The 15,040-nt window shown below is 44.0% G+C and overlaps 1 protein-coding gene across 1 annotated transcript; it reads right to left on the bottom strand.

Moving 5' to 3' along the window:
* Positions 1 to 1,100: 1,100 nt before the first annotated feature.
* LOC115172841 (5'-nucleotidase) lies at positions 1,101 to 14,977 on the bottom strand. The gene is made up of 9 exons (XM_029730641.1): positions 14,618 to 14,977; positions 14,079 to 14,301; positions 13,758 to 13,946; positions 11,639 to 11,836; positions 10,895 to 11,049; positions 10,628 to 10,736; positions 6,425 to 6,574; positions 5,954 to 6,154; positions 1,101 to 1,607 (listed from the first exon to the last, which is right to left on the bottom strand). Exons 1-9 carry the CDS (start codon positions 14,957 to 14,959, stop codon positions 1,441 to 1,443), a joined length of 1,734 nt encoding a protein of 577 aa, XP_029586501.1. The 5' UTR covers positions 14,960 to 14,977; the 3' UTR covers positions 1,101 to 1,440.
* Positions 14,978 to 15,040: the final 63 nt, after the last annotated feature.

Below are 15,040 nucleotides of genomic sequence, written 5' to 3'. Positions count from 1 at the left end.
CACTTGTGATCATTTTTACTGATTCAGAAAACAATAATACTGAAAAAAGGGGATGTGACTGAACATGATTGTGATAATAAAAGAAAAATGTCTGAAGACTGATTAATCAAACTTGGTCACTGCTTTTGTAAACCTCCCCACATCGTTTCTTGTCTGGCCTTGTCACACCCTGATCTGGTTCACCTGTCCTTGTGATTGTCTCCACCCCTTCCAAGTGTCGCTTATTATCCCCGGTGTATATATCCCTGTGTTTCCTGTCTCTCTGTGCCAGTTCGTCTTGTTTGCCAAATCAACCAGCGGTTTTCCTTGCTCTTATTTTTCCCAGTCTCTGTTTGTTTCTAGTCCTCCTGGTTTCGACCCTTGCCTGTACTGACTCCGAACCCACCTGCCTGACCACTCTGCCTGTTCTGACCAACAGCCTTCCTATCCCCTTGTACTGTTTTGGACTCGGATCTGGTTTCTGACCCCTGCCTGGCCTGACCTTGAGACTGCCTATCGCCTGGTACTGTTTGGACTCTGACCCGGTTTATGAACTCTCGCCTGTCCCCGACCTGCCTTTGCCTACTCCCTTTGTTAATAAATATCGGAGCACTACCATCTGCCTCCTGTGTCTGCATTTAGGTCTCGCCTTCTGCCCTTATAGGCCTATAATTATCATGAAGTAAACATGCACATGTTCAGAGCCATGACTCATTTTAGTCTGCACTCTGCCGCTGTCATTGGCAGCTTGCAGTCCTGCCTTCCCGGAAAGACTTGGAAATAGTGATGTTTTAATACCATGGGTTTTTCCAAATCTGATTTGGCTTGCCTTAGAGCTAAATGGTGACAATTATTTAGATTCCTTCATCGGACTGTCATCACTTCAGTGGAAACACAACAGCTCCCCCGAACACACAGGATAGTCAGACTTACTGTACAGTGCATTCAGAAAGTATTCACACCCCTTGACTTAATCTATTTAATTCATTTTAAATTCAGGCTGGAATGCAACAAAATGTGGAAGAAGTCAAGGGGTATGAATACTTTCTGAAGGCACTCTGCTGTATATCCTGCATGCAAAATACACATTTGACATGCACCAGCTCTTCATCTACTAAATCTTTGAGGGGTCTGAGAGTATCAAAAGGTTTTAACCTAAAATATTTAGCTTTCATTAACTTTCACAAACATGTCAATCAATTCAATCAATACCACTAAATTGCAACAATAAAATACAAATATACATGACTCTATAAAAGTGACAAAACAAAGTGATTGGCAGTTTTTGTGCCACTTGCCTGTATGTACCTGCATATACTGTAGTAATGCAAATATAAATACATTATTTCTTGAAATAGTATAATACTCTTTCTCGTAAACAGCAGCCATTTTAGAAAAATGTAAATATGTGACACATCACCACAGAAACCTGCCATATTGTGATCTTCTGGAAAGAATCTCTCATAGGCTTGTGGACAGGGCCCACAGCAGGCCTAGCAGTAACAAAGTCAGACAGTTGGCCCCAGCCGCCACGGATGAGTTTCTGAACTTGATGCGGCCCTCCACAGTTGGGTATACCCTCTTCATCTCCTTGATGTAGTTGGCGAAAACCGAGATGTCCAGATCACCTATAGGCGAAAGTATAGAAAATATTAGTTTAATCCTTTGTTGCTATAGCAGGGTTATAGTATTTTATATATTTTTTTACGTGCACTACAGTATTCACTCACTGTATGGCTTGAGGTAAGGCATCAAGGTTGCCACAACCAATATTAGCTAAAACCATGTTGATTTACAAGATCATTTGAACCCGCTGTGAGATGTTTACTGCATTGTAATGGCATATTTTTTAAGCCTGTATGACATGCATAAGCAAAGTCAACAAGTATTTTAAGCCTGTACTCGTGAAGTAGTAATGGGTCTCCAAGTGCTTACGCGTTCGTATAACTAGGATACTTTTTTCACAGATATTTTCTGGAAGTTGAAGGCCTTTTATTTAATCTTCTCTGTAATGTAATGTCATATACAGTATTACAGTCTTACATCAGCAGAGCCAATGCCTTCATCTGTGCAGTGTTTTAGCTTTTAGAGGACAAATACAGAAGTATTTTTTCATGTATGAAAAATGTTTAAGGAAAGGTTGTTTAGATTGTACGTACAGTAATATGCTTCTGTCAAAGATTTGCTTTGGGTCTGGGAAACAACTCTGAAGTGTTTAACAGGCCCAGAGTTCACACAATGTTAATTCATGGTAACACCTGCTGTTACTCTTGAGTGACACTCACTGGTCGGACATACACCAGACCCTGTATGTGAACATTTTCTAATGTAACACTGAATGGCAACCAATTCTAATGTAACACTGAATGGCAATCAATTATAATGTAACACTGAATGGCAACCAATTCTAATGTAACACTGAATGGCAACCAATTCTAATGTAACACTGAATGGCAACCAATTCTAATGTAACACTGAATCTAACTTTAAAGGTTGCTTGTTGTTCATAATGAAAACTACTTACTTAGCTGTATCCCAGTGAGCACAAGATGTTGAAAATATGTATTTTCAACTAAATCAACATCTTTTGCTCATTGGGATGTTGCTAGTCAAATCGAGGAGGATGACACCATGGTCTCCTAAACTAGTGTTTTGTCATAACCTTGACACAGATGCTCACCAGATGAGACAGCCACGTCCAACAGCCAATTAAACTGAGGTTACTACAACTCAAAGGCATTTTCAGAAAACAGAGAACATTGATTTCTCATTTGACACTTTTCAGTTGGATATTTGTCCTCCAAAATAGTTACTACATGAGCCTATTTGTAATTTATAATGAGGCACAGGGGTTATTTATTCCTATTTTTCATTCAATTTCACTACCAACAGGGCTTCAGTACATACAGTGCATTCGGCAAGTATTCAGACCCCTTGACTTCTTCCACATTTTGTTACGATACAGCCTTTTCCTAAAATTGATTAACTTGTTTTTCCCCCCTCATCAATCTACACACAATACCCCATAATGACAAAGCAAAAACTGTTTTTTAGGAATTTTTGCACATTTCTGAAAAAGCAAAACTGAAATATCACATTTACGTAAGTATTCAGACCCTTTACTCAGTACTTTGTTGAAGCACCTTTGGCAGCGATTACAGCCTCGAGTCTTCTTGGGTATGAGCTACAAGCTTGGCACACCTGTATTTGGGGAGTTTCTCCCATTATTCTCTGTAGATCCTCTCAAACTCTGTCAGATTGGATGGGAAGTGTCGCTGAACAGCTATTTTCAGGTCTCTCCAGAAATGTTTGATTGGGTTCAAGTCCGAGCTCTGGCTGGGCCACTCAAGGACATTGTCCCAAAGCTGATCCTGTGTTGTCTTGGCTGTGTTCTAAGGGTCGTTGTCCTGTTGGAAGGTGAACCTTTGCCCCAGTCTGAGGTCCTGAGTGCTCTGGAGCAGGTTTTCATCAAGGATCTCTCTGTACTCTGCTCCGTTCATCTTTCCCTCGATCCTGACTAGTTTCCCAGTCCCTGCTGATGAAAAACATCGCCACAGCATGATGTTGCCTCCACCATGCTTCACCGTAAGGATGGTGCCAGGTTTCCTCCAGACGTGACGCTTGGCATTCAGGCCAAAGAGTTCAATCTTGGTTTCATCGGACCAGAGAATTTTGTTTCTCATGGTCTGAGAGTCATTTAGGTGCATTTTGGCAAACTCCAAGCAGGCTGTCATGTGCCTTTTACTGAGGACTGGCTTCCAGTTGGCCACTCTACCAAAAAGGCCTGATTGGTGGAGTGCTGCAGAGATGGTTGTCCTTCTGGAAGGTTCTCCCATCTCCACAGAGGGACTCTGTAGCTCTGTCAGAGTGACCATCAGGTTCTTGGTCACCTCCTTGGCCAAGGCCCTTCTCTCCCGATTGCTCAGTTTGGCCAGGCGGCCAGCTCTAGGAAGAGTCTTGGTGGTTCCAAACTTCTTCAATTTAAGAATGATGGAGGCCAATTGGTTCTTGGGGACCTTCAATGCTGCAGAAATATTTTGGTACCCTTCCCCAGATCTGTGCCTCGACACAATCCTGTCTCGGAGCTCTACAGACAATTCCTTCGACCTCATGGCTTGGTTTTTGCTCTGACGTGCACTGTCAACTGTGGGACCTTATATAGACAGGTATGTGCCTTTCCAAATCATGTCCAATCAATTGAATTTACCACAGGTGGACTCCAATCAAGTTGTCGAAACATCTCAAGGATGATCAATGGAAACAGGATGCATCTGAGCTCAATTTCAAGTCTCACAGCAAACGGTCTGAATACTTATGTAAATAAGGTATTTCTATTTTAGTTTTTTGCAAAGTTTTCTAAAACCTTTTTGTGCTTTGTCATTATGGGGTGTTGTGTGTAGATTAATGAGAAAAAAATTATTGAATCCATTTTAGAGTAAGGCTGTAACATAACAAAAGGTGGAAGATGTCAAAGGGTTCTGAATACTTTCCAAATACACTTTATACAATTTTGTTTCTCAAGTATATTCAGTGAGGTGTAATGTAATGATTAGAGCTCACATAATTTAAGCAATAAGGCACACCAGGAAGTGCTGTACCATGAATACAGTCACAGGTAAATGGCGTTGTTAGGGTTCCACATGAAGATATAGTCCGGATAAAAATCTGGTTGTTAGTTCTTTTGGACATGTTGCCCCATAATTAAATTGAGGAGTTTAGCACAACAGCCACAGGCTTCATCACGTATCCTAACCAATCCACATCGACGGGGTTGTTGTCGAGCGGGTGGAGAGCTTGGCATCCACATCACTAAGGACTTAACATGGTCCACACACACCCGCACAGTCATGAAGAGGGCACGGCAGCGCCTCTTCCCCCTCAGGAGGCTAAAAAGATTTGGCATGGGCCCTTAGATTCTCAAAACGTTTTACAGCTTTACCATCAAGAGCATCTTGACTGGCTGCATCACCGCTTGGTATGGCAATTGCACCGCCCTTGATCGCAAAGCGCTACAAAAGGGTGGTGCGGACAGCCCAGTACATCACTGGAGCCGAGCTCCCCTTCATCCTGGACCTCTATATCAGGCCGTGTCAAGCCATAGACTGTTCACTCTGCTACAGTTCGGGAAAACGGTAACGGAGCATCAGCTCTAGGACCAACAGGCTCCAAAACAGCTTATAAGACTGCTAAATAGTCAATTAATAATACCTAAACTATCTGCACTGACTCTATCTTGCACTGACTGTACACACATTCACTAGACTATATATACACACCATATACACACTCACTAGACTTTATACACACCATATCTACACTCACTAGACTATATACTAGATCCACATTGATCTGGTACTGGTAATACCTGTATATAGCTCCACATTGATCTGGTACTGGTAATACCTGTATATAGCTCCATATTGATCTGGTACTGGTAATACCTGTATATAGCTCCACATTGATCTGGTACTGGTAATACCTGTATATAGCTCCATATTGATCTGGTACTGGTAATACCTGTATATAGCTCCACATTGATCTGGTACTGGTAATACCTGTATATAGCTCCACATTGATCTGGTACTGGTAATACCTGTATATAGCTCCACATTGATCTGGTACTGGTACTGCCGTACCAAAATAAATGCTAGGCTGGAAGCAAAGGGAAATAATGTGCGAGTTGAGATAAATACAAGAGATGTTTCGACAGCAACATGGGCATAATATTCTTATGAGGCGCAGTGATCATTTTCCGATGGAACTGTTAGAGGCCATAGTGTGCCTGTGACCACCAATACAGCATAGTTTGAAACACTGCTTGTAGAGTCAGCATCTAGGATCCAAACAAACCGTTTTATAATTCCCTATCCTCCATGACAGACGGTCATTTCAATGTAAAAGTTCTGTATCTTTGCACCTTCCTGAACAGGCCCCTGTTCTGTTCAAACCATCTCACCCTGCCCAATGGGCTCACCAGTGTCATGTTTCAGTTTCTCCTCCTTGATCATGGTAAAACCATCTCCTCCGTCTGCGATGTAGGATGGTAGGACCAGCTTGTACAGCCTGTCTGGATCCAGGGATTCGTATCTGGGCACACGGCACTGAGAGCAGCGGAGGCTCAAGGACGTCACACGGTCCCCCACCGACCGTGACAGGTCGTATTCAACATGGATTCCTGGGAAGTTGAAGCAGCCAGAAAGGGTTTCAGTATCAATCTTTATATTTGGTGGAAGCAGTGGGATCCAAAAATACAATTTATTGGTCAATACACTGTATACAAAAAGTACAGAAAGTAATTAAGTAAAATCTATAAAGACCACAGTGAGTGTATTACAGGAGTGGTGTTTCATTCAAAGGAATGTAAAATATAAATATAATGTACAGTATATCCTACAATTATATTTTTCAACCACAGTGCCCAAAATAATCACTTATTGACTGGTACCTGAAACTTGAAGAAATTCTCCTCTGCTGCTTCCGTATCTTCGGACAGAGTTTTCAAATGCCTTTTTCAAGGTTGATCCCTTCAACTGCACCAGATCAAAAGTGCCCCCAAATGGTAAGACTGCTATAACTTCCTCCATGGTGATGGTGCCTTGAGAAAGCAATGTAGAATAAATGTATGGTGTCCATAATATGGACAGCCTTACTCTGTAGAAGTTTATTAGGACAGCCTCACACTGAAGAAGTTTATTAGGACAGCCTCACACTGTAGAAGTTTATTAGGACAGCCTCACACTGTAGAAGTTTATTAGGACAGCCTTACTCTGTAGAAGTTTATTAGGACAGCCTCACACTGAAGAAGTTTATTAGAACAGCCTCACACTGTACAAGTTTATTAGGACAGCCTTACTCTGTAGAAGTTTATTAGGACAGCCTTACTCTGTAGAAGTTTATTAGGACAGCCTCACACTGAAGAAGTTTATTAGGACAGCCTTACTCTGTAGAAGTTTATTAGGACAGCCTTACTCTGTAGAAGTTTATTAGGACAGCCTCACACTGTAGAAGTTTATTAGGACAGCCTCACACTGAAGAAGTTTATTAGGACAGCCTCACACTGTAGAAGTTTATTAGGACAGCCTCACACTGTAGAAGTTTATTAGGACAGCCTCACACTGTAGAAGTTTATTAGGACAGCCTCACACTGAAGAAGTTTATTAGGACAGCCTCACACTGTAGAAGATTATTAGGACAGCCTCACACTGAAGAAGTTTATTAGGACAGCCTCACACTGTAGAAGTTTATTAGGACAGCCTCACACTGTAGAAGTTTATTAGGACAGCCTCACACTGTAGAAGATTATTAGGACAGCCTCACACTGTAGAAGTTTATTAGGACAGCCTCACACTGTAGAAGATAATTAGGACAGCCTCACACTGTAGAAGTTTATTTGTCACGTCCTGACCAGCAGGTGGAGTAGGTGTTAAGTGTTGGTCAGGGCGTGGCAGAAGAAGTTGGGTTTTCTTTGTTCTGTCTGGGTTGGGTGTTTCTATGTAGAGGTAATTGGGGTGGACTTCCAATTGAAGGCAGCTGTGTGGTGTTGCCTTTGATTGGAAGTCCTATATTAGTTGCGTGTGTTTGTCTGTGTGTTTGTGGGGAATTGTTGTGAGCACTGCTTTGTTTGGTTTAGCCTGCCACACGTCACATTGTGAGTATTGTTTGTTGTTTTGTTTTTTCTCAAGTGGATACTTTACATGTTTTTATCAGTAATAAACATGAGTGTCCACAATCCCGCTGCGCCTTGGTCCTCCTTCGACGACAGTCGTGACAGAATTCCCCACCAACACAGGACCAAGCAGCGGAAGAAGGCTGGCAAGGACTGGGAGACCGAGAGGCACCCCCAAGAGTTTTTTAGGGGGGGGCACAAGGGCTGTGTGACGGAGCTGCCCGCCAGTCAACAGTCGTCGGAGCTGCCCGCCAGTCAACAGTCGCCAGAGCTGCCCGCCAGTCAACAGTCGTCAGAGCTGCCCGCCAGTCAACAGTCGTCAGAGCTGCCCGCCAGTCAACAGTCGTCAGAGCTGCCCGCCAGTCAACAATCGTCAGAGCTGCCCGCCAGTCAACAGTCGTCAGAGCTGCCCGCCAGTCAACAGTCGTCAGAGCTGCCCGCCAGTCAACCATCACCAGAGCTGCCCGCCAGTCAACAGTCGTCAGAGCTGCCCGCCAGTCAACAGTCGTCAGAGCTGCCCGCCAGTCAACAGTCGTCAGAGCTGCCCGCCAGTCAACAATCGTCAGAGCTGCCCGCCAGTCAACAATCGTCAGAGCTGCCCGCCAGTCAACAGTCGTCAGAGCTGCCCGCCAGTCACCAGTCGTCAGAGCTGCCCGCCAGTCAACAGTCGTCAGAGCTGCCCGCCAGTCAACAGTCGTCAGAGCTGCCCGCCAGTCAACAGTCGTCAGAGCTGCCCGCCAGTCAACAGTCGCCAGAGAGGTCAGACTGCGCTGAACTGCCGGAGTGGCCAGACTGCCCTGAACTGCCGGAGTGGCCAGACTGCCCTGAACTGCCGGAGTGGCCAGACTGCCCTGAACTGCCGGAGTGGCCAGACTGCCCTGAACTGCCGGAGTGGCCAGACTGCCCTGACTGTCCCGAGTTGCCAGACTGCACAGACTGTCCCGAGTTGCCAGACTGCCCAGACTGTCCCGAGTTGCCAGACTGCCCCGAGTTGCCAGACTGCCCCGAGCTGCCAGACTGCCCAGACTGTCCCGAGCTGCCAGACTGCCCGGACTGTCCCGAGCTGCCAGACTGTCCCGAGTTGCCGGACTGTCCGGACTGTCCCGAGTTGCCGGACTGCCCGGACTGTCCCGAGTTGCCGGACTGCCCGGACTGCCCCGAGCCGCCGGACTGCCCAGACTGCCTGGAACGGCCAGAACCTGAGCCGCCTCCAACATAGGTGGGTTGGGGAGGGGGGGTGTAGCACAGTGCCGTCGTTGACGGCAGCCACCCTCCCTTCCCTCCCTGTAGTTAGGGGGAAATTTTCGGGTTGTTTTGGGTGTTTTGTGTTTTTTCTTTTGAAGGTGCATTCGGGGTCTGCACCTTTAGGGGGGGGGTAATGTCACGTCCTGACCAGCAGGTGGAGTAGGTGTTAAGTGTTGGTCAGGGCGTGGCAGAAGAAGTTGGGTTTTCTTTGTTCTGTCTGGGTTGGGTGTTTCTATGTAGAGGTAATTGGGGTGGACTTCCAATTGAAGGCAGCTGTGTGGTGTTGCCTTTGATTGGAAGTCCTATATTAGTTGGGTGTGTTTGTCTGTGTGTTTGTGGGGAATTTTTGTGAGCACTGCTTTGTTTGGTTTAGCCTGCCACACGTCACATTGTGAGTATTGTTTGTTGTTTTGTTTTTTCTCAAGTGGATACTTTACATGTTTTTATCAGTAATAAACATGAGTGTCCACAATCCCGCTGCGCCTTGGTCCTCCTTCGACGACAGTCGTGACATTATTAGGACAGCCTCACACTGTAGAAGTTTATTAGGACAGCCTCACACTGTAGAAGTTTATTAGGACAGCCTCACACTGTAGAAGTTTATTAGGACAGCCGCACACTGTAGAAGTTTATTAGGACAGCCTTACTCTGTAGAAGTTTATTAGGACAGCCTCACACTGAAGTTTATTAGGACAGCCTCACACTGTAGAAGTTTATTAGGACAGTCTCACACTGTAGAAGTTTATTAGGACAGCCTCACACTGTAGAAGATTATTAGGACAGCCTCACACTGTAGAAGTTTATTAGGACAGCCTCACACTGTAGAAGATTATTAGGACAGCCTCACACTGTAGAAGTTTATTAGGACAGCCTCACACTGTAGAAGTTTATTAGGACAGCCTCACACTGTAGAAGTTTATTAGGACAGCCTCACATGGTAGAAGTTTATTAGGACAGCCTCACACTGTAGAAGTTTATTAGGACAGCCTCACACTGTAGAAGTTTATTAGGACAGCCTCACACTGTAGAAGTTTATTAGGACAGCCTCACACTGAAGAAGTTTATTAGGACAGCCTCACACTGTAGAAGTTTATTAGGACAGCCTCACGCTGTAGAAGTTTTTTAGGACAGCCTCACACTGAAGAAGTTTATTAGGACAGCCTCACACTGTAGAAGTTTATTAGGACAGCCTCACACTGTAGAAGATTATTAGGACAGCCTCACACTGTAGAAGTTTATTAGGACAGCCTCACACTGTAGAAGATTATTAGGACAGCCTCACACTGTAGAAGTTTATTAGGACAGCCTCACACTGAAGAAGTTTATTAGGACAGCCTCACACTGTAGAAGTTTATTAGGACAGCCTCACACGGTAGAAGTTTATTAGGACAGCCTCACACTGTAGAAGTTTATTAGGACAGCCTCACACTGAAGAAGTTTATTAGGACAGCCTCACACTGTAGAAGTTTATTAGGACAGCCTCACACTGTAGAAGTTTATTAGGACAGGCTCACACTGTAGAAGTTTATTAGGACAGCCTCACACTGTAGAAGTTTATTAGGACAGCCTCACACTGTAGAAGTGAGGACCTTCATTTCTGAAGTCATGTATGGCATCACTGTAAAGTGGCTACTTTTTCCACTTTAAAATGACTGTTTAGTTAGTAATATAAGGATTCTTAAATTAGTTGGCAGAACTTTCAAACACTTTATGAACCCATTATGAGTTATGACACACCATTTTTGTGACTTTCATCTATTCCTGTCCTTATGCCTCCACTGTTCAGGATGCATAAACTGACGTGATTCCACTGGATCTCATCTGCATACTTGATATTGTGATGAATCTAGAAGAGTCAGTGGAAACACAATGGTCACACACTTCAGTATAGAGGAAAGCCCTCAATCTGGGGCAAGTCCACCTGTAATGGACAGAAGACTGAGATACTTCCACCTGGGCTGAGAATGATATTCCGCATGGTGAAAGCGTCTGCCACGTACTCACCATTGCGTCACAGATGAGGTTCCCCAGGTTGCACTCTCGGAACCGGCACTCATTAAAGGTTCCATTGAGATACACCAGGGTTTTCCCCACGTACTGAGACGAGTACTGGGCCAAGTTCTTCTTCCACTCGTCAACATCAGCAAGGATACCTGGATCTGTGAGCCAGAGACAGGAGTCATGTTATTTTGTGTAAAAACATGGCTTTGAATGAATGTTCAACAAAAGTAAGAGGAAAGCAATGACTGCAGTTAGGCCTCGATTCAATCAGATCGAGCGTTAGCCTGCGTTGTCCGACATCCGCATAGTGGATGTTTTGGTGGTGTTGGAGATAACTAACTGCGTAACTGCGGTATGAGCTGATAGGACGGGAGTGTCAAAAAATACTCCCTTCCTACTGTCTCTACTGTGTTAAAAGTTCAAAACGTCAATAGAAGGTGTAGGCTCAAGCGATGATATAAATATGTCAAATCGATGTGTAGACAATAGTACATCACGCATTTGATTGTTCGAACTTGTAATGCGGCTGCATAGGATTTGTCTGATATAAAGTCGCATGTGGTTTTGTTGCATCCAATAGCAGTGTCTGCGATAAGTTAACACAATGATCTGCTTCTGGTTTGACAGCTATAACGCAGTTCCACCTCAGACACCGCCAAAACAACCACTGTGTTGGCTAGTGCATATTGATGTCTATTGTTATCAGTCAGATCCAGATAGTCAGTCACAACTCTTCCAGTAGTTTACCCTGGGCTATGCTGCTGTCCAGCAGGATGGGGTTTCCATTCGCCTTCACCACATTCCCAGCTTTATCGAAGACCAACTTGAGGTATCCCAGGTACTTCCCAAAGGCAAAAGCCTGTACCACAGGGACATCTCTCCCATCCTCAGACCTCACCATGAAGGGGTAGGGACCCGTCGGCACCTCTGAAGATGGGACACTCCCTACAATGACAAACAGGCCTGTTATCTATCTTCCTCCCACTTGACTATTTCACATTTTTACTTTATCATTGTGTCTTAACATTGACAGGCTACATTGACACTTGACAGTGTGTGCTTCAATCAAATTATGCCAATATCTCAATTTGGTTTGTAACATACACTACCATTCAAAGGTTTGGGGTCACTTAGAAATGTCCTTGTTTTTGAAAGAAAAGCACATTTTTTGTCCATTAAAATGACATCAAATTGATCAGAAATACAGCGTAGACATTGTTAATGTTGTAAATGTGTCACGTCCTGACCAGTATAGAGGATATTTTGTTATTGTAGTTTGGTCAGGACGTGGCAGAGGGTAGTTGATTTATGTATTACGGGGTTTGTTGGTCACTGGTTTATGTTTGTATTTCTATGGGTATGTTCTAGGTTAGTTTTTCTATGTGTAGGTTGGGTGCTGGACTCTCAATTGGAGGCAGGTGTTTCTAGTTGCCTCTGATTGGGAGTCCTATAAGTAGGTGTGTGTTTTGTTTGTCACTTGTGGGTAGTTATTTGTTAGCACTGCTTTTGTTGAGCCTGCTACTCTGTTCCTGTTGTTAGTTTCTTTATTGTTTTTTCGTGGTGTTCTAATTTTTATAATAAAGATGTTGAGCACACAACCCGCTGCGCCTTGGTCCCATTCTATCTTCCACGACAGCTGTGACAAAATGACTGTTGTAGCTGGAAACGGCAGATTTTCATTGGAATATCTACATAGGTGTACAGAGGCCCATTATCAGCAACCATCACTCCTGTGTTCCAACGGCACGTTGTGTTAGCTAATCCAAGTTTATTATTTTAAACAACAGTCTCAACATCAACAGTGAAGAGGCGACTCCGGGATGCTGGCCTTCGAGGCAGAGTTCCTCTGTCCAGTGTTTGTGTTATTTTGCCCATCTTAATCTTTTCTCATTATTGGCCAGTCTGAGATATGGCTTTTTCTTTGCAACTCTGCCTAGAAGGACAGCATCCCGGAGTCGCCTCTTCACTGTTGACGTTGAGACTGGTGTTTTGCGGGTACTATTTAATGAAGCTGCCAGTTGAGGACTTGTGAAGCGTCTGTTTCTCAAACTAGACACTCTAATGGACTTGTCCTCTTGCTCAGTTGTGCACCGGGTCCTCCCATTCCTCTTTCTATTCTGGTTACAGCCAGTTTGCGCTGTTCTGTGAAGGGAGTAGTACACAGCATTGTACGAGATCTTCAGTTTCTTGGCAATTTCTCCCATGGAATAGCCTTAATTTCTCAGAACAAGAATAAATTGACGAGTTTCAGAAGAAAGGTCTTTGTTTCTGGCCATTTTGAGCCTGTATTTGAACCCACAAATGCTGATGCTCCAGATACTCAACTATTCTAAAGAAGGCCAGTTTTATTGCTTCTTTAATCAGAACAACAGTTTTCAGCTGTGCTAACATAATTGCATAAGGGTTTTCTAATGATAAATTAGCCTTTTAAAATGATAAACTTGGATTAGCTAACACAACGTGCCATTGGAACACAGGAGTGATGGTTGCTGATAGTGGGCCTCTGTATGCCTATGTAGATATTCCATAGAAAATCAGCCATTTCCAGCTTCAATAGTCATTTACAACATTAACAATGTCTACACTATATTTCTAATCAATTTGATGTTATTTTAATGGACAAAAATGTACTTTTCTTTCAAAAACAAGGACATTTCTAAGTGACTCCAAACTTTTGAACGGTAGTGTTGCTGAACAAGAAACTCCCAAAATGTGACTGATATGATAAAACCCAAGAGGGTACTTGTGAAAGGCTGACATGGTGGACATTAACCCTGTTTACACATACACATAGTTCAACTTTCTTTTATGATCTAGAGCTGTAATCACAGAGCTATGACAGTGTAACAACTGAATAATTGGGCACCTGTGTAGAGGAAAGTGTTGGTGTGTCCTCCAATGACCAGGTCCACACCTTTCACTCGCTTGGCGATGTCTATATCCATGTCAAATCCAGAGTGACCAAGGGCGATGATCTTATTGTAACCAAGAGTGATCAGTTTATCCACCTGGACCTGCAAGGCTTTGATCTCATCCTCAAAGATCAGGTGTGGACCTGGAGTGTACACAATAGAAAAGTTTAACGTGAGTCACACAACTGAGTGACTTGACCTGAAATTCCTCGAATAAGCTAGTGATTAAGCGAGCAACCCATCAAATGATCCATCAATCAAACCATCTATTTTACCTGGTAAGGATAAGACTGGAGTTTCCGCTGAGGTGTAACCTACCACAGCCACTATTTCAGAGTCCATCGTGAATGTTGTGTAGGGTTGATAGTAACCATTGATAGTTGGGGCGAGTGTTGCATCTGCCTTGATGTTGGCACTGAGAACAGTGAAGTTCACCTTCTGCAGAAAAGGGCGGAGCAGGCCCTCCACTCCATTGTCAAACTCATGGTTTCCAAATGCCTGAAAGCCAGGGAAAGATAACGGTTACCTGTCTCACTACATGATTATGTGAATTATTATATCAGATCATGCTCTTTGTCTCTGTGTGTGTGTGTGTGTGTGTGTGTGTGTGTGTGTGTGTGTGTGTGTGTGTGTGTGTGTGTGTGTGTGTGCGTGCGTGCGTGCGTGCGTGCGTGCGTGCGTGCGTGCGTGCGTGCGTGTGTGTGTGTGTGTGCGTGTGTGTGCGTGTGTGTGAGAGATACTGAGAAAGATAAAGTGTGATAAAATGTACTATACCTAATTCACAATTTCATCAAGTTTGATGGAAATGGCTTACCATCGCATCATATCCAAGCTTGTTCATGAAATACGCAGCTTCCTCCCCTTTGTAGTAGTTGAACCAGACAGTACCCTGAAACTGATCGCCAGCATCCAGCAATAACACATTCTGCTCTTTGCTCCGGATGTCTGCTATTTTTGTGAACCTCCTGGCCACTCCACCGAAACAAGGACTACCTGGACTACATTTACCCGACTCTCTACTATTCTCCTCAATCCGAGCGTGAGCATCGTTGGTGTGTAGCAATGTAAGCTCGAAAGTTGACACACTTTCAAAATGCATGAAGAAAAAGAGCAAAGCCAATAGCATGCACGGAGGCAGAGTCCTCCACACATCCATTTCACTCACGTCAAAGCGCGTACTGTGCAATAGGCTCTGTGCCTAGACTCCAGTTCCAAATTAAACTAATTTAGTAGGCGT

The sequence above is a fragment of the Salmo trutta genome, chromosome 33, assembly GCF_901001165.1.
Source record: "Salmo trutta chromosome 33, fSalTru1.1, whole genome shotgun sequence".
Classification (NCBI taxonomy): domain Eukaryota; kingdom Metazoa; phylum Chordata; class Actinopteri; order Salmoniformes; family Salmonidae; genus Salmo; species Salmo trutta.
This window is presented reverse-complemented; position numbering and strand designations above follow the sequence as displayed.

Bases quoted from the DNA above. Each gene is read 5' to 3' on its own strand.
- LOC115172841 (XM_029730641.1), bottom strand. From the start codon at position 14,959: ATGGATGTGTGGAGGACTCTGCCTCCGTGCATGCTATTGGCTTTGCTC. The intron at 11,837-13,757 runs GTGCCCAATTAT...TTGTCATTGTAG, and splicing joins CAACACTTTCCTCTACACAG to GGAGTGTCCCATCTTCAGAG. The intron at 10,737-10,894 runs GTGAGTACGTGG...TGACTCTTCTAG, and splicing joins ACCTCATCTGTGACGCAATG to ATTCATCACAATATCAAGTA.